At 35.5% G+C, this 20,799-nt stretch overlaps 2 protein-coding genes across 3 annotated transcripts; both read right to left on the bottom strand.

Annotated features, from left to right (window-relative positions):
• Positions 1-1,985: 1,985 nt before the first annotated feature.
• On the bottom strand, positions 1,986-7,234 carry LOC117634211 (succinate dehydrogenase [ubiquinone] flavoprotein subunit 1, mitochondrial). The gene is made up of 16 exons (XM_034368185.1): positions 6,953-7,234; positions 6,249-6,416; positions 6,042-6,129; positions 5,648-5,794; positions 5,393-5,533; positions 4,764-4,849; positions 4,566-4,658; positions 4,414-4,477; positions 4,149-4,292; positions 3,811-3,998; positions 3,437-3,611; positions 3,179-3,349; positions 2,900-2,969; positions 2,669-2,789; positions 2,557-2,594; positions 1,986-2,446 (listed from the first exon to the last, which is right to left on the bottom strand). Exons 1-16 carry the CDS (start codon positions 7,055-7,057, stop codon positions 2,344-2,346), a joined length of 1,902 nt encoding a protein of 633 aa, XP_034224076.1. The 5' UTR covers positions 7,058-7,234; the 3' UTR covers positions 1,986-2,343.
• Positions 7,235-10,940: 3,706 nt separating this feature from the next.
• On the bottom strand, positions 10,941-14,975 carry LOC117635807 (cytochrome P450 90B1). Of its 2 annotated transcripts, none has more exons than XM_034370171.1 (8): positions 14,590-14,975; positions 14,166-14,490; positions 13,896-14,048; positions 13,554-13,796; positions 13,370-13,462; positions 13,209-13,287; positions 12,965-13,071; positions 10,941-11,619 (listed from the first exon to the last, which is right to left on the bottom strand). In XM_034370171.1, exons 1-8 carry the CDS (start codon positions 14,823-14,825, stop codon positions 11,344-11,346), a joined length of 1,512 nt encoding a protein of 503 aa, XP_034226062.1. In that variant the 5' UTR covers positions 14,826-14,975; the 3' UTR covers positions 10,941-11,343. The 2 variants fall into 2 exon arrangements, with proteins under 2 accessions (XP_034226062.1, XP_034226063.1); XM_034370172.1 differs by having other exon boundaries at positions 10,941-11,616; positions 14,590-14,974.
• Between the last annotated feature and the right edge of the window lie 5,824 nt (positions 14,976-20,799).

The raw sequence follows: 20,799 nt of genomic DNA, 5'->3' as shown, positions 1-20,799 counted from the left end.
CAAATTTGGGCTACAAATTAGTCTTTTAATGTTGCCTGTTTAGTGTTCACCAACTCTTTTGTGGTCCACCAAAATCCCAACAGTGCATATCCCTTAATTTTGTATTACAAGTGTCATCATTTGATCAAGTTAGTGCAAAAAAGAAAGGGAAAAAAAAAAAACACTGATCAATGTATATTTGTCTAAGTGGGAAAATCTATATTTTCAAATTCAATCAACAAATTGTGTAAAAGGTAAAGAAACAATAGTTTTTACAAATAGGTCTACATGACATTTTATAAATACAATATTTAAAATACAATATTTTAGAAAAATTTCTTGCTGTTAAGTGAAAAAATTGTAACACACTAAGAACCAATTAGAAAATAACAAGTAGCTAATTGAGGTTTTTTTTTTTTCTTACAAGATATGAAACTCAAAATATTAAAGAAATCATGTAAAACCCATAATATTTTGACAAATTAAATATAAAAATAAGGTTAGGTTCTGTACATGTTTTCTAAATATTTAAGGCTCTTTAAAATAATGACACTTTCTTAGTCTTAGAACGTGATAAATTAAATAAATGACTTACCACCACCACCATCACCACCTTAACCATTAGTAAGGAAATATAGAAATCAGTTCCCAAACACAGTTTATATTATATTAGGACAATAACAAACATCATAATCACAGGACAAGAACGTCATCCGTCATCCGCACCAAGTGGGTCATATAATTGAAGCTGTTATTCAACTTGAGTGACTGTAATCGTAATGACTAATGAGTACTTAATTTCAGAATTAAATTGAAACACTCATGAAAAAGTTAAAAACAAAAACAAAAAGAAGAGTTGCAAACGTAGTTAAATAGTTAAGAGTATTTACCTCTGTACTTGAGATTTTGTATTTCAACGGAGTCTAGCCGAGTAAAAAAGAATTTTGATTTGCTCCACTCTGAATATTAATCGAATCACCCCAACTGATTTTAAAATATAAATGTTAGAATTATGGAATTTTTTTTAGGGGAGTATGAAATATGAATGAGTAGTTATTTGATTTTTGTGAGGGGGGCACAGTTTCTCCCACTAACATCATGAAACATGTAGATGTAGTGAGTCAGTGATATTGTAGCAACGTCTTTGTGAATGCCATTTAGTCCAACTAAAAGCCACTATTGTCGCCTACTTGTTACTAACTCTCTCACTCTCTCACTCAACTCTTACATTATTATAAGCCATGCACACTCGAATTTCCAATAAAGCAGTTTTTGGATCAAGACACCACTCCATTGCATGTTTGACTGCTAAAAACTTAGCTTTGTCCTTACATGATGGGCTCATTGTTAATTCTTGATTCTTCACTGTTGCTTGTGGATTATATGAGGGATTAATACTATGCAATTTTCAATTGAACTCTCTTAGGGCTAGTCGCGGTGGTGCACTTGTGATTGATTGTTGATTGGAGATTTAAATGAATCTCTAATGCATTCATGCGTTTACGATAGACGTGTAATTGATTGTTAATCATAGATCTAAATGGGTCCCTAATGTATCTACTACAACAACTGATCATTCACGAACGCATGACTGAACGTGGCAAAATCCTTCCCAACATCAACAAGCAAATTTCCTACATAATGCAAAGAGACTGATTGTTCCTCCATTGCCACCTTTAGTCCTCTTTCTTTCAAATAATACCAAGAGCTAAAGTTTAAACAAAGGGTGGGAAGACAATGAGAACTTCACCTAAATGTGGCCTTTTTCTAAACGAGTAGAAGGGATCTATGTACCTACCCCGATTTCAAATCTTGCCTCAACAACTTTATTGTTATCTCACAGATACTAAATTTGATTTAAATCATTTAAATTATTTTGGCCTTTGCCAATCCAAAGCAAACATTTGGAAACTCACTGCTCTTGTAGATCGACACTAAGACCATAGTTTTGTAAACCCAATCATTTTGGGATTCAATTTCGGAGTATAAATTCAGCTTCACAAATGTTAAAAGGTATCGGCTATATGTTGATAAATTCACCTTTAGCAAGTCCAAGTCCAACAGATCGCCTGGATAGGCTCTCGACTAAAACACAATATCACATCCATGAATTTGCTGGCAATTTAATGGGTTATCAAAATTAAATACATTCGAAGAATCTTCCCCTTTGCTGCAAAATAGACATTCCAATCCTTGATTGAAATTATTGATACTTTGGATCACATCAGTTTAACACAGATTAATGCAACAATTATTTGCCAAAAAGCTGCACCTACAACAATTAACAGCCTTCTTTCCTCTTAGGGAGTTCACTACATGCTTGTAAAACAGATTATCAGCGCGATTATAAACGGAGCAGACATCTCAGTAGACACGAGCTTTAGGTGGGAAAGACTCGATTTCATCGTCTAATGTGTTCAAGTGAACTGGTCTGTAGTCTAGCCGGACCTTCTCATTTTCCCAGTATCTGCACAAAAAATGAACATAATTTAATTTCGAATATACAATACAATGAAATTCCACGAATAGGGAACTGCATATTTCTCATAATAGAGGGGGATGGCGAAGGTGGCTTACCCTAGAGTATGTTTCATCCACTTCTCATCATCCCTTTTCTGCAAGAGCACAGAAATTTTCATTATATAGTGGTAAGGAAAGGACATTTATAAACAAGAGCAACAGGGCTAACCGTGAAGTCTTCACGAGCATGTGCTCCTCTGCTCTCTTTCCTGGCTTCAGCGGAATGCATGGTGACACAGGCATTTATCAAAAGGTTTTCCAACTCTATAGTCTCTATCAAGTCGGAGTTCCTGTAAAAAAATTATATATATATATATATATTTTTTTTTTAAATTGTTAGCTCATAAAAGAAAAAAATGTATTTACTTATTTGCCAACATTCTCATGCACAAAATTTCACCATATCAAACTCCGATCCTTCACTTGAACATTATCAAAACTCTCCCATGCCTTGTCAATCAACTGAGAACCTACAGAAGGAACACAGAAAAGGGGGTACATAAAAGGTTGCAATAGTGCTTGATTTTCAGCCAAAAAGTTCAGGGGAAATCTATATAGCTCAAGGTAATGGGTTGAAATATGAGATATTGAGTTGAAGGAGTAAGCAATAAAGCCACTTTATGTACCCAAAAAGGGCAAAATGGGGTCAAGGCGTTGTAACTTTTGGGAAATGGAATACCTTCTTCTAATGTTTCTTGTGTGCGGAACACAGCAGCATTATTTTGCATTATTCGTTGCATATTCAACCGGATTTGCGAAGTTGGTAGTGAACCATTTGAATTCCTTATTTTGTCCAACCATGCAATGGTCTGCTCACCAGAATCCTTTTCCAGAGGCTGTTGTTTCTCCCCTATACAAGATCAAGTAGAGACGTTTAAGATTTTCACACATTTACATTATTAATTTATTATCTTCATTAGCATGAAAACAAACTTGCCTGGTTTATGGATCTCTGCAACTCTATTTGCACAAGCTCGGCCAAAAACAACAATGTCAAGGAGTGAATTTGCACCAAGCCGATTGGCACCATGCACAGATGCACAGGCTGCCTCCCCAGCTGCCATTAACCCAGGAATTATTACATCTGGGTCATCACCTTTTTTGGTAACGACCTGAAAAACAAAGAACATGTTCGTGAGGAAAAGCAGTATTTCAGAGAATTGTTTATGCTTATTTTAATCAAAGGATGTTTCTTTGGAATTTTAGTCATTATATCTATTCATTCAATAAGTGATGATCCAATTTAACTACATTGTAGGCCCTTGACTAAATCATAAGAGGCCTAGTTGACATGAATATATTAACTCATACCTCTCCATGATAATTGGTCGGAATTCCACCCATATTATAATGCACAGTAGGTAAGACGGGAATAGGCTCTTTTGTAACGTCCACGCCAGCAAAAATGGCAGCAGTTTCAGAGATACCAGGAAGCCTCTCCTTGAGTACATCTGGGGGCAAATGATTCAAGTGGAGATAGATGTGGTCCTTCAAAGGTCCTGATAAAAATAACTGTAACAGTTACTAAAGGACACACAAAAAGCATAGCAAGGAAATAATTGAAATGATCCATCTCATTACTGAATACAAAGATAGGACAGCAGTGTCAGCAAGGATGAAGGTCAATGTCATTCCAAAACACATCATACCTACACCACGACCCTCCCGGATTTCCATAGTCATAGATCTTGACACAACATCCCTAGAAGCAAGGTCTTTCGCTGTAGGGGCATACCGTTCCATAAATCGCTCACCTTCACTGTTCCTAAGGATACCACCTTCCCCTCGTGATCCTACAATTTGCAAAAATAAGAAGAAAATATCAGTTTCTAGCTTCTAATTAACTGAGGATAACAAACAACAAGATAATCAAACGATGAGATTGCATAGGAATGCAACCAAAATATCACTAACCTTCAGTGATGAGGCACCCAGCACCATATATACCAGTAGGGTGAAACTGCACAAACTCCAAATCCTGCAGAAGGGACATACCAAACAAGAAAATATATCATGACAATAGGAAAAGCCTACTGAAGACTCAAGAATGGGAAAGATTAAAAAACCTGAAGAGGGAGTCCAGCACGTGCGACCATGGCATTACCATCTCCAGTGCAGGTATGAGCTGAGGTTGCAGAGAAATATGCTCTACCGTAACCCTGCCAGAAACACAAAATATGGATTCAGATCTTATTGCTTAATTGGAATAAGATGAACTTCAATGACATAACTCCAACAAAGGAAAAAGAAAACAGAAAAAATACCCCTGTGGCCAAAATTGTTGATGCTGCTTGGAACCGATGCAAAGTCCCGTCCTCCATATTTAATGCAATAACTCCTTGGCAGCTCCCTGAATTACAATATCAATCAACAATTAACTTAATGAAAAGCACTCTTGATATACAAAAAACAATTCTTTATATCATATTTTCGTATGTGCATTGCTATCAAGAAAATAGTAAATCTTTAAAGTGGACACAGTTGAACATCTCAGAACAAGATGTTCAACATGCAAGCAATCCAGGGAAGAGATGAAAAGAACTCAATGGTCAATGACTCAATATACCAAAGCATCAACATATACGCAGCTGAAATATGGACCTCATCTTAACTTTGTCACTATACCACATCTTAACTAAGACACTAAAAGTTGCCGACTTTTATGTATAAGAACATGTGATGAAACTAGCTTCATTCCACAAGTAACATGTCAAAACTTTCTTCTCATGAAAGGCAATTTTGAATATGATTAATCACTTCTGATATGCTTCTGGTTTGTATAAAGGGTTGCATCTTCCAATAGTCAAAACATAGCAACATAGTGATTACAACTTGTACATTTCTATTTATTTTTTCTTCAAAGAAAGTGCCCATCTGTTACACATAAACTTACCATCACTGTTCATTAGAAGATCCAAAGCGAAATATTCGACAAAAAATTGTGTATTATGCTTCATAGCTTGTCCATAGAGAGTATGTAATAGAGCATGACCAGTTCTGTCAGCAGCACAAGCACAGCGGTATGCTTGTCCACCTATAAGGTAACAAGATAAAGTACACGAAGCCAATGTCAGACAGCTTTAAACAGAAATCATGAGATAGGCACGTGATCTTCAAAGTTCAAACATGCATGGATGCATCATCTTACCTTTTCCGAAGTCAAGGCTTTGCCCACCAAATGCACGCTGATATATTCTTCCATCTTCAGTTCGAGAAAATGGCAATCCATAATTTTCAAGTTCAATCACAGCTTTTGGAGCCTCTCTACACATATACTGGATGGCATCTTGATCACCTATAGGAACACAAAAGGCTCACACGTCAAAATACAACCAAAGGACAACTGTAAAAAGTAGAGATAAAACCACAAAGTGTGTGTTTGTCTGTCTGCATGTGCACAGTGGGGTGCAAGAATAATAAGTGCCTATGAAATACTTGTACAGTTAAAATACAATCCATAAAAGCAAGTGTTTCCTGTCTAACACCCCATCCCCAGCATGAAATGAAAACCACAGATGTGTCATGTTTAACAAGTAACATACCCAGCCAATCGCTTCCCTTGACTGTGTCATACATGTGCCATCTCCAGTCATCCTCTGTCATATTCCCTAATGCAGCATTTATGCCACCCTACAGACAACTCAACGCATTAGTAAACCATATCCAAACCAAAACTATGGAATTTACATAGTCACATGAACTCGGTGAAGCTATATGCAATAGTCAGATTAAATTGCAATATCACACACCTGGGCTGCAACAGTATGTGAACGAGTTGGGAAAAGCTTCGTAATGCAAGCGGTATTAAATCCATGCTCTGAAAGTCCTATGGCTGCTCTCAGCCCTGCACCACCAGCCCCGACAACCACTGCATCATAAGTGTGGTCCACCACAGTGTACGAAGAGCGCCCTGTAGCCTGCCAAAAGCAAAAAAGACATGTACTATTACCAAATACAATCGATCACAAAATAAAGAACTAAACTTTGCACGTAGATTAAAGAATAATGAACTGCATTAATAGAGTGTTTGAAAACTTAAATGTCAACAAAATGAATAACTGAATTCAACTTTAACCCCCCCAAAAATAGCTTAGCCAATTAGCAGCAATGAGCTCGTTTGAGTGGATTGATGCCGTTTCAAAATCAATAAAATGGAGAATCAGAAACTTATAAGCTTTAGATTCCCTTACTTTCCTGCTAATTATCGGCAACCAAACTGAATAGAAATCAAAAGCTCAACTATTGTACCATATAAAATCAAAATAATGACAAAAATAAGATAGAATCCGATCAAAACTCAACAAAATCATCCATAAAACCAATAATCAATTCCTGGATACACAGTTGCGTATCATTTCCAATGAAGCTACGCAGATGAAATGAAATCAATGATCAAGAATAAGACGAAGAAGATTGAGAAGAAAAAAAACCCAAAGACTGAGAGTGCGCGTACGGATTCAGTGGAGAAGAGCCTGGAGAAGTGAGATCTAAGAGAGTCACTGGAGATGGATCTCTGGGAAGAAGGAACGCCAAGTCGACGAGAAACGCACCGCCACATCTCGCTGCAGCTGTAGCTCTAGCTCTGGGGTGGTGTTTGGTTTCCGGTTTATCTCTGTCCCGCTCTGTATCTCAGTGGATTGGAAACTCTGCTATTCTGCGTTTGTTTTTTTTTCCTTCTCGGCGTCGCAGCAGTGGAGGCGAAACGGAAAATAAAACAGCAGCTTTTGATTAGCAAATGGAATTTTACGGTTATAAAGTTCTCCGAAATTACTGAATCGCCACCAGGATAAAACCTGCCAATGACCGTTTCAGCATTGTTGTTTTTACCAACCAGTCTGGCTTGTGTCCGTACAGTTTGCTACTACCCAAGGGGAGAATTCGGTAATTTTGGTGAGTGACTTATGTTTTTAGACCAAACCTACCCCCATAAAATCATACTCACATATATAAAAACTCGTTAACTATTCAATCATTATTTTCTTCGAATAATATTTAAGCAAAGCATGTTTTACAATGTTTGATACTAAACCGACATGTTTAATATTTGCATTGGTGGCTTGTGTCATATCCATGAATCGTGTTTATGTTAAGTAATGGTGAATTAAACTGATTAACTATTTTATGTCGAGTATGAATAATATTATCATATCGTGTCAAAAACATTAACTTACTATTTAAAAACCATATTATGTTCTCAACACGAATAGAGGTCGGTCAATTAGCAATACACATATGCTCAAACCCCATATTCCTATGATACCCTTATTCTTTCCCATATTCATATACCATAAGCATATGGTGGTGATTACAAGCGTAGTAATTAGTAGCAATGTTACTTAATCATTGAAGGAAAATTCGAATTCAAGACGTCTTGAAAAGAGAATTACCGCCAAATTAAAGATTAATTAACATAGATTGCATTCATTTTAGGTGGATCAAAGCAAATACGAATCAAGTCATGTTTAAAGTTTTACCATTGTTCCAAATTTAATTAAAAAAAATGTTGTATATTTTGTAACATCAAGTTTAGTAAATCATTTTCATTGATTACTGCTGCTGAATTTTGACATTTGTCCTTTTTGAATTTTGCGATTGGGATTTCAACACGCTTCATTTGCAAAAACCTCATGTTGATCATTTTTTCTCTTGTTTAATTTTATTAGTCGGTTCAGAATAGATTGGTCTTCTTCTTATTAATGTGAATGGATAACGTTCCAATCAGAATGGTCCTCCTCCAAGGCATAAAGTTTCTTTTTAGGACTTTTACGTCGAAGAACATGGTGATCCAAACCCAACCCAACCCAACTAAAAATATTTTGGAGGTTTGGTTTGGTTTGGTAGGGAAAGGGCAAGTGTGCATGGGCTGGTGCTCTTTAAGCCACGATGGACATAATGAAGACAAACCACGTGGCAGTTAATCCACCATTAGCTCAAGACCTCCATATCAATTTTGATTTGAATTGCAAAACTATAAAGTATGGTATCGTAATTGATTGAGGGACACGGCATGTGTTCCATGTACGACTGCTCGAATACAAATTTAGTCTAAGAGCATCCATAGTGAGGGTTGTATGTTAAATATACACTTTTTGTTGTTGGAATTATCTCAAATGGAAAGATATAAATGGTTATAAAAATACATCACAACTATGGAGATGTAAAATTAGATGTACATTTGCATATTTTTTTACATCTTTACTTCAAATGGCCCAGATTTCTACATAAATATTTTTATGTTAGTTCGTAAGTAAAATCATATGTTCTCCAAATTTAAATTTTTTTATGTCCATTTATTTGGAAAAATAAAATAAATCTAACACGCACAAAATTAATTTTTAAAAGTTAAAACAAAAAAAAACCATAAAAAAGAATTATCACAAACAAATCGAATATGCATATTTGGATTTACATCGTTTTCCATTGGAGCAAAAAAAGTATTTACACCCTCTGGAGGTGTAAAGGAGATGTAAAAGTGGCTTTACACCCCCGAAAATACACCCCCCTACTGTGGATGCTCTAAGGGCATTTCATCTCAATTTTGTTAGAAGATGACATAACTTAAGGCCTTGTTTAAGAGTGATTCTGGATAGGTCAATAATCATTTTTATGGAGGAGTGTTTCTCCTCAAAATCACTAAAAATGATTATATGAAAAAGCACATGCAAAGATGCTTCTTTCCATAAGTGATTATAACATATTCAGAATCATTCCTAAACGAACCCTAAATCTCATAACACTTGTTTTGTGTTGAAAAAGAAAGTTATAATAATCACTAATCTACATTTCTGATATGATAAGGGAGTATTTTTGCCGCCATTTGAGATCGATGGCAATTGATGCATGGTAGATTTCATATTTAGTATTTTTCTTTAACTCTTATGTGCAAGCTGATGTATTTAACATTCCTATTTTAAAGTCAAAATGAGAATGTAAAGATGGGTTATGACAGTTAGTCACGATAGTGAATCGGCCCATTGTAGTCAAGTCGGTGTGAAAAGGCCTATATGGAGAAACACATGAATGATCCGGTCCAAGTTTATTGCTAACTAATTATACATAGTTTTGGGCCAATTCTAGAACTTTGCATCCTGTTGTGAAAAGTTGGATGGGAGAAACTCATCAAATGGTCTTAACAAGAACCCATCACATATTGGCCACAATTGGATTTGGTTTATTCAACTCTGTAGTTGAGCTAGGCTGAAAACAGAGTTTATAGGCTGGGGGCTGAACTAGGGATGGCAACGGGTCGGGTAGGGGCCGGGTATGACAATACCATCTCCATCCCCGCTCTCCATCCCCGCCCTCATCCCCGAACCCATCCCCGTTTATTAGGTTTCGGGGAATCCCCGTCCCCGTCCCCGTCGGGGGACTATCCCCCATACCCACCCCGAATCCCCGATTTTTTTGCATAAAAAAATATTTATCATACATTTTAACATTAAGTTTCATATTAACTTATCATTCAACACATTCAAATTAACTATAAAGTTCAACTCAACTATTTAAAATCACATCAATATGAAATTTCATAGAAAATTAGGAAGAATTAGGAGAGGGAAGTTAACTTAGGGTTAAACATAAATATTATAATTATATATTTAAATATAAACATATATATTTTCGGGCCGGTTTCGGGGATGGGGACGCCAATACCATCCCCTCCCCATACCCGTCGGGGATTTTTCAAGTTCATGAATCTCCATACCCGATACCCATTTAGTCCCGAAATCTCTCCCCGTTAGGGTCGGGGACTCGACGGGGACCCGCCCCTACGGGGATTTTTGCCATCCCTAGGCTGAACCCAAATTTTAACTTAGTTTCAATTTCATAACAATAGGAAAGTCGTAACCTGGTAATTAATGGCCGCACTTCTTGCAACCATAAGTTTTAAGTGGGTAATTCAACTTGCACACACTATACAAATGCTAGAATTCAAATCGAGGACTTCGTCTGAGGATCGTTCCTATTTTCGTAACAATAGTAGTCGTAAGCTTGTATTTAAGGGCTACATTTCTTGCAACCATAAGCTTTAAGCGGGTAATTAAGGTCCACATTTCTTAGAAACCTAACGTGCAGCTTCCTTGGCCGCAGAGAGATCATCAACAACAGTGAGAGACAGAAACAAAAAGAAACAGAAACCCATGAATTGGAATTTAAGTAGATGGTAGGAAGTAGGAACAAACAATTGCACATCGGGAAAGCGAAAGAAAACCTACTAACAAGGATCAGAAAGGGGAAGGAGCCCTTGGCCTATTCATTTAAGTTTCTGCACGAGCTTTCTGATGCTTTCATTAAATCTGTGTCCTTTCTTGGCCTTTTTCTTTTGAAGTTTTTATTTCTCGATCCATAGAAAATTAACAAATAAAATATCAACAGAAAAGAGGTTGATATTTTAAAAATAAGGCATTTCAAATTGTTGCTTGTGTTGCAAGTTCAAATGCTAGTTAAAAATGCATACAAAAACTTAGTTAAATTGACTAGAACGGATGTGCTCCCCACTATGTTCCGAGTTCGAATCCATATCACATTAAAATAAATAATTACCCTCAAGTCTCCCAACAAGAATGAGGAAAGGACCTTAAGACAATCAAATTTACAAAGGGAGGAAGATGTGATATATATATTTTTTTCTCCTTTTAAATTGGGTGCATATATGCAGAGCTTGGCGGTGATCAGTTGAGGTCTTTGTTTAAGTGAAGCACCACATAAACAGAGGCACAAGAAGTTGCCCTAGTAGACTAAGCCGTTGGGAAATTACAACAACCCAAAACAATGAGCTAGCTAGCTAGCTTTGTCATCTATCACATTTGAAGCTTTTTTTAAAATATAATTCCATGGGGAGTTTTAAATTTTGGGATTTATATGAGATTGGTTTTGGTGCCTCCGGGCTGTGATTGGTAGGCCATTTTGAAAATCGACAAAAGGGAAGGCAAAAGGTTGATCCAAATCGTCTTCTAAGTCCCAGTGGAAGTTGAGGACCAGATGGTGGATGAAAACCGCCATTTCAAGTTTGGCCAGTTCTGAACCGGCGCAAAGTCGTGGTCCTCCCCCAAATGGCATAAAGTTGCTGCTTGTCATGCTCGTGTAAGATGATGAAGATGCTCCACTGTTGTTATTCTGCTGCATCAAATCATCATCACCATCACCATCACCACACACACACAAACAAAACCACAAATGAACAAAAAAATTCAGTGGCATGTGATGCTAAAAATATAATCAAGCAAAAGTCATTGGTTTTGTTTTGTTTCGGATTATTTGGGGCTCATATGAGCTTTCTACTTTTCTACCCAATACAGTATTATACTACTATTACATAATGAGACTAATGGGCCTTTTACACCCCATTAAAGATTTGAGATTCGGATGCATATTACTACTTACGTTACTATTTGTAACGTATTTCTTGATCACATTTCTAATACTTACATCATTATTAGTAGTGAGTCTCGTCTCTATTAAAGATACGACTTTTACTCAGTGGTGGATCCACTAAAGATCAAATGAGAGGTATTGACCCCACCAAACAAATATGTTTGACAAAATGCCTCCAAGAGGGCAACTTTCCTAAGGGGAGAATTTTGAGGGTTTCATCTTGACCCTATGAGGATAAAATTCACCAAAAACTTGCGTTCTCATAGTGATTTTGTCACTGTCGCTCTAATTATCATTGTAATGTCGTATGGTTTCCGTGGTACACTCTTCAACCTTTTGGGATGGCCTTTGTAAATACGTTTCTATTCCTTATTCGTTTGGGATTTTCTGGACCAGTGTTTGGGCTTCTTTTTGTTATAAAAGGAGAAAAAATGGTCAGGACCAGTTTGGCATTTGACCCACTAGAGAAAAAAGCACTTATGTGCACGTGCAATGGCAGCATGTGACCAACCCCACATCCACATGGGCTCTAATAATCTCAAACCCCCCGTCTCTCCCCACACGCACACTAGGGCAAGAAATAAAGAGAGGTGGAGGACCTAGTTTGTCCGTACACAGTATGAAGCTTCCATCCTTTCAGTGATATAGAAACTTCATCTGAATGGGAAAAATCCATGAGATATCCTCTGCCTTTGCAACTATCTTATTACGGACGCACCTCGCATCCACGCTGAATTGGAACTATTAATCAGGTAGAATTTTATCTGAATATGCGTTTTTTTATTCATATCATATCAACACAATAATCAATTGTCATCATCTCTTTAATCACAGGACGATAGACTATTGTAGATAGTGTATAACACAAATATCTACTACATGTAGGATTAGGAAGAAGAAATTTTTGTGTGGGGTACACAAGTAACAACCAACGGCTGTTTTGTGGGAGCCGCAAGAACAACCAAAGGGGATGTGCTTGGTACCCTTTTCAATTTAACCTTGACACAAAACAATTATTTAAAGGAAAATGTGAAAAAGACCACTATAATTATGAGGCATGCTGTCCAAAGGCCAAAGCTAAAAAACTGACCTGCCATCTCCATGGATTGAAGTGTTGAGGCTGGTCAAAAAGTAAAGGATCCAAATGCACGGCTGCAATAACCGGAAGCACTTTCCATCCACATGGAATGTCATAACCTTTCCAAGTTTCAAACACCAAACAGAAAAAGAAGAAGAAAAAAAAAATCAACTTTAATTCTAAGCAGCCTAAGATTTCAGACGACTTTTTGGCTACAACTTCCAACTCTTACACTAAATTGTCCTCAAAGTCTTACCTTTGTACCTAACATCCTTCAAAGCCTTTCTGTGTAAAAACCTCACTACATTTCCAAGCCGAAGTGTCTCACTGATAACCTTCGCAAACAAAAGATGCAAAATTTTAATTATGAGATAATTTAGCTTAATTTAAGCTTTAACAATGATTAAGAGAGCTTACACATTGAGTGAACTCCATTTTCTTGTAGTCATCCCAATTCAACTCTGTCTCTCCTGCTTGTTTCTTGGCTTTGGCAATTTCTGTGTGTTCTTCCTGCAGAATAAACCAGACCCATTAAAGAAATAATCAAAACTAATCAAAAATCCAAGTGGAGATGGATTGGAATTAATCTAAGTTTGCTTACCCTTAACTGCTGAATTGCATTAGGACAGCCTGGTAAGAAGTATATGGCTAAAGCTATGGCCACTGAGGATGTTTCATGGCCAGCAAAGAGCAAGCTCAATATCAAGTCAAGAATCTGCTCTTTGGAGAGATTGGAATGCTTCAAAACCCATCCAAGAAGATCATCTTCATCTATATTTTCTTTTCCCTCCTTTAATCTTTCTTCCATTTTGCTCTCTATAAACTTCAGAATGGTTGATCTTGACTGTGAAGCAGAGTAAATAAATCATTTTAAAATTTTGAAAATTAAAATTTAAGCTTATTGGCAGATGAAATTCCATGTAGAAAAATGTTAACTAATTACCTGCAAGGCTTTTCTGTAAGCTGTTCCTGGTAAGTTGACTGGAGCAGAAACCACACCTTTCATGAAAGTAACATACAATTTCTTCAGCTGCTCAGTCTCTGGTTTTCCAGGATCTAAGCTCATGATATGTTTGGCCATCAAATTGAATGTGAACTGCAATCACTTTTTCATAACAAAATTAAGCTGCTGTTGCTTCTTTTTTTTTCCCTTGAATTGCAAGCATTCATTGCATAAATTTTGTTTTTCTTGTTGGGTACGAAAGTAGTTTACCTTCTTAGCTTCATCTTGGGCTGAAAAAACAGAATTCTCTTTCCAGCTGCTCAAAACAAGCAGAGTGTGTTTTTCAACTTCTCTCATCAGATGGGTTCTGAGCCTGGCATGGCTTAAGAAATTGAGAGATATCATCCTCATGTCTCTATGCATGTCACCAACTAAAACCAACATAGACCATTTCCCAAGAATTCCACCTATGCTTCTTGGGTAGCTGCATTCAAACAATCTCCCTTCATTTTGCAATATGAACCTGTTGAGCCCTGCATCTGCTGAGACTATGGTTGGCTCACCAAACAGATTGGACTTGTAGATTTTTCCATACCTGCAGATTTTAAGTGAAAGTTCAAGTCTTTCCTGCATAAAACAGAACCTGGGTTATGAAATTCAAGGCTTTGTGCTTTGTGGGTCTTGTGTGACTTACCTTGAGATATGTTGCTCCATGAACTGGCCTGTGCAGGTAGCAGAGTAAGGCTTCAAATAGCCTAGGGTTTCACCAAGAAAAGGCCACCCCATGTTGCCTGGTGGGAGATGAAGTCTTGTTTGCTGCTGCTTCCTTCTGATGAGAATGAGGAAGAGGAACAGAGCTAAGACTGATGGAAGAAGACAGAGAATTACCTCTGAGTCAGAAGACATGGAGGCTGACTGTCTCTCTACCATCTTTCTTTCTTTCTGTTTCTGTGGAACTCTGCTTAGCTGTTATAATGCAAAAATGAAAACAGATATCTGCCTTTTGAAGCTCTCTACACCTGTTGAAAAAAAGAGCTAAGCTTAAAGCTGCTTAGCTTTGATTTCCAGAGTTTTTATAAAAAAGTTGCTTATTCTTAAGCAAAAGGCTTTTATGAAAGGCTTTTGCAGCCAAAGAGGTTACTTTTATAAGCTGTTTATACCATATCTGATTAGGGAATTAGAAGCAACCTTAAGAAAGGTAAAGAGTTTCATATTGAAATATTACAAGAAGTGAGGACTCCCTCTCACCTATAAAAGGAGACAATTCTCCACTTAGAAGGGAATCTCTAAGCTTAACTTGATCTTTAGTCATTGGCTTCTCCCTTATTCTCTTTATATTTGGACCCAACCCCTTATACAAATGTAAATACACATTATTATGAGAATGAGAATATACTTCTTCGTGGACGTAGTCCATTCATTAAGGGTGAATCGATTGTCCAAATCTTCACACACATATTGAAGGTCCTCACCTTCACATCTCATCCGTAAGTTAGACTCAATCTTGACTGTTCATTTTTTAGCATCAACATAAGCTTCCTTTTTTTTTTTTTGTGGTTCTTTTGAGCAAAACCGAAAATAATAATGAATTTGAATTATGTGCTTGATCGAAACATAATTTCTCAAGTAGGATGGAATTTGGGTCTATCTATTATAGCAACTTTTAATTAGCCTTTGATAAATAGCAGTTGTTGCAGAACTTTTGAGTTGTTCTTTTAATTTGCCGAATCAAATTGGTGAGGTTGAAGTGCGGTACTCCAGTATGGTTATATAGTATAACTCATCTGTTATAATATAAGTGAATGTAATTGATATTATATCATAAAATACCAAAATCTAACACGATATATTTAGCCATTCAAACAATGGCATGTGTCAGAAAAGAGACACGTACAGCTTTTTATTTTTTATTTTTTAGTTTTAATACACTGGTGTCTTACAAGCCTAATTAAAAAAACAGAGCTTGAAACATAAACAAGTAATTTTCTTTGAGCGATTAGACCCACCAAAATTCCAAAGTTTGTGAATCTTGAATAACATAATGTTGTTTCCTTGTCATAGAAATTTTAACTTAAGATTTTATTCTTAGTCGTTCACATCATGTTAGTTATTATAGCATTTGTCATTGGTATCGTAAATTTGCAGTTGTCCCACATCTCCAAAGGAGCAGAAAATTATTTTGACTATAGGGATGTTTACAGAGGACACTGCCAGGAGCTTCTGAATCATTTTATTGATGGTTGTTTTTTTATATAGCCATTATCAAGTTAATTATGCGTTTATTGTTTAGCTCGTTATGCTCTTTGTTTACACTATAATTAACTGAGCGCATTCAGTATTAGACGACTGGTACTTGGCAGGTATGCCGGCTGCCAAAGAGAAAAAAAACACTCTTAAAAGACATACAAACAAGCCCTTGGAGTGCGAATGACATTATCACCTTCTTAACCTATCGAAAGAAGATCCCTTTCTAAAACGGTAAGCCATCTGCCGATGCTCTCAACTATAAAACTAAAAATCAAGAACACGTGTCGCATTCACAACAGTTTGCACAAAATCCCATATCAAGACTTTGATAATTATTTTTTATATATTCATTATCAAGTTAATTATACGCCCATTGTTTAGCTCGTTTTGATATTTGAGGATACTTTAAAAAAAATTTGTTTCTCTTCGAATCTCTCCTTTTTCCCAGAATAACCAAGGTGATAATTAATGTACTAGATTAAAGCATTTGGAACAAAATCAGTCACAATAACTAGAGATTAGGGTTTGGATAATAATCTCTTTTGACTTATCAATGTGTCTTCAATTTGCATGTTCTTGGCAGAGGAAAAAAGACAGACACACAAACATAGTAATGTGAGCCTTTTAATACTCGGTACTAATTGTCGCCCATCCTATGTGCTGAGTCTAGGACCAAAAGGAAAATATTTATTTTACTGCGTCTCTGCCTCCTGCAAACATCAATACGACTAATTAATTTACTCAATTAATTGCCTTTGACCATGTTGATGACCTGCACTGCTCACCTGAGTTTGCCTACGGACTCTGTATATCCTGAAAAGTAAAACCAGCAGGTTTTGTGTCATTCCCTCTTATTTAAGTAGATAGCTCTCAATCGTTGATCTCTTTTATTCAAAAAGATAATTTTCAATTATTAATGCATGCAGAATCGAAATGTATAAACGATAGAGAGCAAAGAAAGAACCGGAGAATTGGTAATTGAGATGTTATTATACCAAGATGAAATTCCGAAATATCTCTCTAAATATCTGTATTCTCCAAATAGGGGGAGCAATGTTTTTATTATTATTGATATTATTTCCACAATTATTAATATATATTTATATGAATATAAATATTTCTCTAAATGTAGACCGTCGATGTATCTACCCAAATGGAAACTTAAATCCTTGGATTGTTATTACTTTTTTTTGTTTTTTTTGGGATATCTAGGAGTGACTTCAATTCGAAGCATCCGTGTAAAACGATTTTAATATTTTTTTTGCTGGTTTTTAAGGTATAATTGACTTAGGGGCATGGGTATCAAAGCAAGTACACAACGAAGTTATCTTTTTCTCTCTTTTTCTGTTTTTTGTTTTGTTTTGTTTTTTCCCGTTTGCATGGGAAAAACTATAAAATCCTTATACGCACCTTTATTGTTTTTACAATTATTGTGGAATTTAGTCTTCGATTTTCATCATTTTGGGCAAGAAAGTATATATTAACTAAATGAAAATATATATATATATATATGCAGACAATAAAAACATTGTATTTAGGCCCAAACAAGTATTGTAGTTTGTATAACAGGGAGAGCAAAATTGTTTTTTTGATGAAAAGCAAACATGAGATAACAAATCCAGTCTTACTCTAAGATTTCAAATAGCTGTTCCGAATTCAAGTTGAATTTGAAATATCCTTCAATTTAGAAGGCTAGTTAATTATCTACACTTATACTTCGATAATTTTCGAAAATATATCAAAATTTCTTGCTACCGACGTTTCCCTCGCTCTAATTATGAATGAATGAAAACTAAGATGTTGTGCTCGCTCTAATTATGGATCTTATTGGCAACTTATATGTGGATTTAGCATTTTCTTCAAAAATTAATTATTTGTTTTGATTAAGATGCTATATGTTTCTTAAGTATGGTTTAGTATGATAAGACTACTCAGTTAAACTGACGACCGAACTCATTGAAATAGATACATTAGCTTAATCCCAACAACATAACCTGATTTTGTTGGGTCCTAATTACTCATCCTTTTTTCAATAATATACTATCGCCATTGTCTCAAAAAGCATGGTTTAGCATCAAAGACCACGCGTGGTGACATAAAAATGCTAAAGACGACAAGTCTATAATTAAATTGATTGCTGATTATGACTAATAGCTACTATTAACATGATTGATCACTAATATTCTCATTTTAGCTGTTCTAATCATTCAGAAATCCTGGACTGACAGAGCTGATGCATGGCCCATTATCTAGAACTAAGAATATTAATTGGTTCTATTAGCTGAATGTATACAAAATGAAAATGAAAATAAAATAAACCATATTTTCCATGCGTTCCATTTCCAGACAAGTCTACCCATTTTTTATTGAAAAAAATATACCAGAACTGAAAAACATGGTCCTAATTAATAATTACTAGCCCCTTTTAGAATTTAAAAAAAAAAATAGATAGTTGTGTTTCATAAAAATAAGACTTATTATTTTTATTTTATTTTAAATTTTAAATTTATTTAATATGAAAAAGTATGAATTTAATATATTATCTTTATTTAATTAATTTTTAATATTTACATTAACCAATGACATCTTCTGATATTTTAAATATTTCACTATTCTTTACATTTTGCGTGATATATATAGATTATGTAATGACCCTTTTGTCTTAATTTTGATATTAGACCGCTCCGTTACTGTAATGGTCCTTTTGTGGCTAGTTTGTATTGGCCCTTTGTGGCTAGTGGCTTTTTTGGCTGAAGTATGAATGCAATCATAGAATTTCTCCACACACACACACACAAAAAAAAAAAAAAAAAAAAAAACACCATGGTTGTAAATGTTTGCAAATGTTTTAAAGGCTTATGATTTGACAAAAAAATCTTCAAATGAAATTATGTTTAAATAGTTTCTAGCGAGGACCATGTAATAAAAGTTGGGTGTGAGCCCATCCATTGAACAAGTAATCATATACAAAAAGGAGAGGTGTGGTGCTCGATGGAATTATAGTAGTTGCCTCATCCCATGTAGTTTTACTCATTTATATTTTGGGCTTGTTTGATACTACATATTTAGAAAGCACTTTTATTTATAAGTTTTTTAAATAATTAAAAAAAATTATTATAAAGATGTTGAAATTTTCATAAGAAATCAAAGTGTTTCTTGAAAAAGTACTCGGGAGTCATGTACTTCTTCAGAAAGCCCTTCTAAATTTTTTTGCAAAACACTATTAAAAGCGGTTTTAGTTATTCCAGAACCACTCCAAATGGCTCCTTAGTGGCTAATTATAATTAACATATAGATTGTGGGCAATCCAAGGGTTGCCTATCTTGGTCAATGATAATCAATCGAATAATCACCATACTTTCTAACACAATAATGTTAATTTTTCTTTAATTTTTTTAAAATTATTATGCAAAGACAAATAATACCACGCATCAGGATCTTGATTTCAGATATTCAAGATGCCTTGCAATGATTTAGAAGTGTATAATATAAATTGTGAGGCAAATTTGGTATCTAATTCGTTCACACATGAGTTTTTATTTATGAAAAACGACATCGAATATCCTTTTTTTCCCTCAACCACAATGACGACAAAGATTTGTTTGGTAATAAAGGTCTTAAATTATAATTTGTATTAATTAATCTCAAATTAGTTTAGTTAATGGGCATTTGTTCGTTCTCTTTGATCATCTGCTAGAGCATCAAACGATCACCGTTCGTTCCAATATCATATCCACATGTATGCATTATTGGCCTCCACGTGAAAACTCATCTGCCAACTTATCTTCCTTCCTAGGACCCAACCTTTACCAAAAGATTTCGCCCAATTTCATAAAATAAGAAAATAAATATTTTGCAATCAAACCGAACTATTTTCCGGACATTTTCCTCAACTTTCTTTGGATCAAATTGTATAATATTTATTTAATTCACACTAGATAGAGAATTGGATTCCGGCCTATATTCTTAATAAAAAATAGCAAAGATTCATACAAATTATATATATGTATGTTCACTCATTCTCCATTATGCCTCCCATGTTAATTAATTTTATAATAAATAAAGATAATCAAACATGTTAATAATAATTAAGCCATAAAACCAGTGACAAATATTTTAACTGAGAGAATTAATAATAATAAAATGACAACGAGTCTTTAATCTTATATAATAAAAAAGGAGAGATATTGACAGAAAATATGTTTTTATATAATAATGACAATAATAATAACAAAGATTACATGAGTAAACCACAAACAACACACGAATGTTGAAGATGTAGACCACCACAGCCCACTCGTGCGCGCGGCCAACATGCCAATCATTGCAACCATAAGACTGTACTGGGTTTCAGCCACGTGGCTGACCACACGTGTGGGTGGCGGTGTCAATGCAGTGTGGGGTTATTGCGTACCAACCAAGTAAGGGTTGGTTATTGTGTACCAACTAAGAAAGGGTAGGGGCCAGAAAAAGTCCTTTACAGCCCATTTTGGATTAGACGAGGATTTGCTTGGGAACCCTCACAAAAGGTCAAGCAAGCAAGAGATCTTTAATGAGACAAAGCCTATGGATTTCACCACTGTAATTTAGCTTGTCTTTGCCCATTACTAAATACTATCACTTCTGTTTACGTTTGACTACCATGTCAGTGCCACTG

This window comes from Prunus dulcis, chromosome 7, assembly GCF_902201215.1.
Source record: "Prunus dulcis chromosome 7, ALMONDv2, whole genome shotgun sequence".
NCBI classification, from domain to species: Eukaryota; Viridiplantae; Streptophyta; class Magnoliopsida; order Rosales; family Rosaceae; genus Prunus; species Prunus dulcis.
This window is presented reverse-complemented; position numbering and strand designations above follow the sequence as displayed.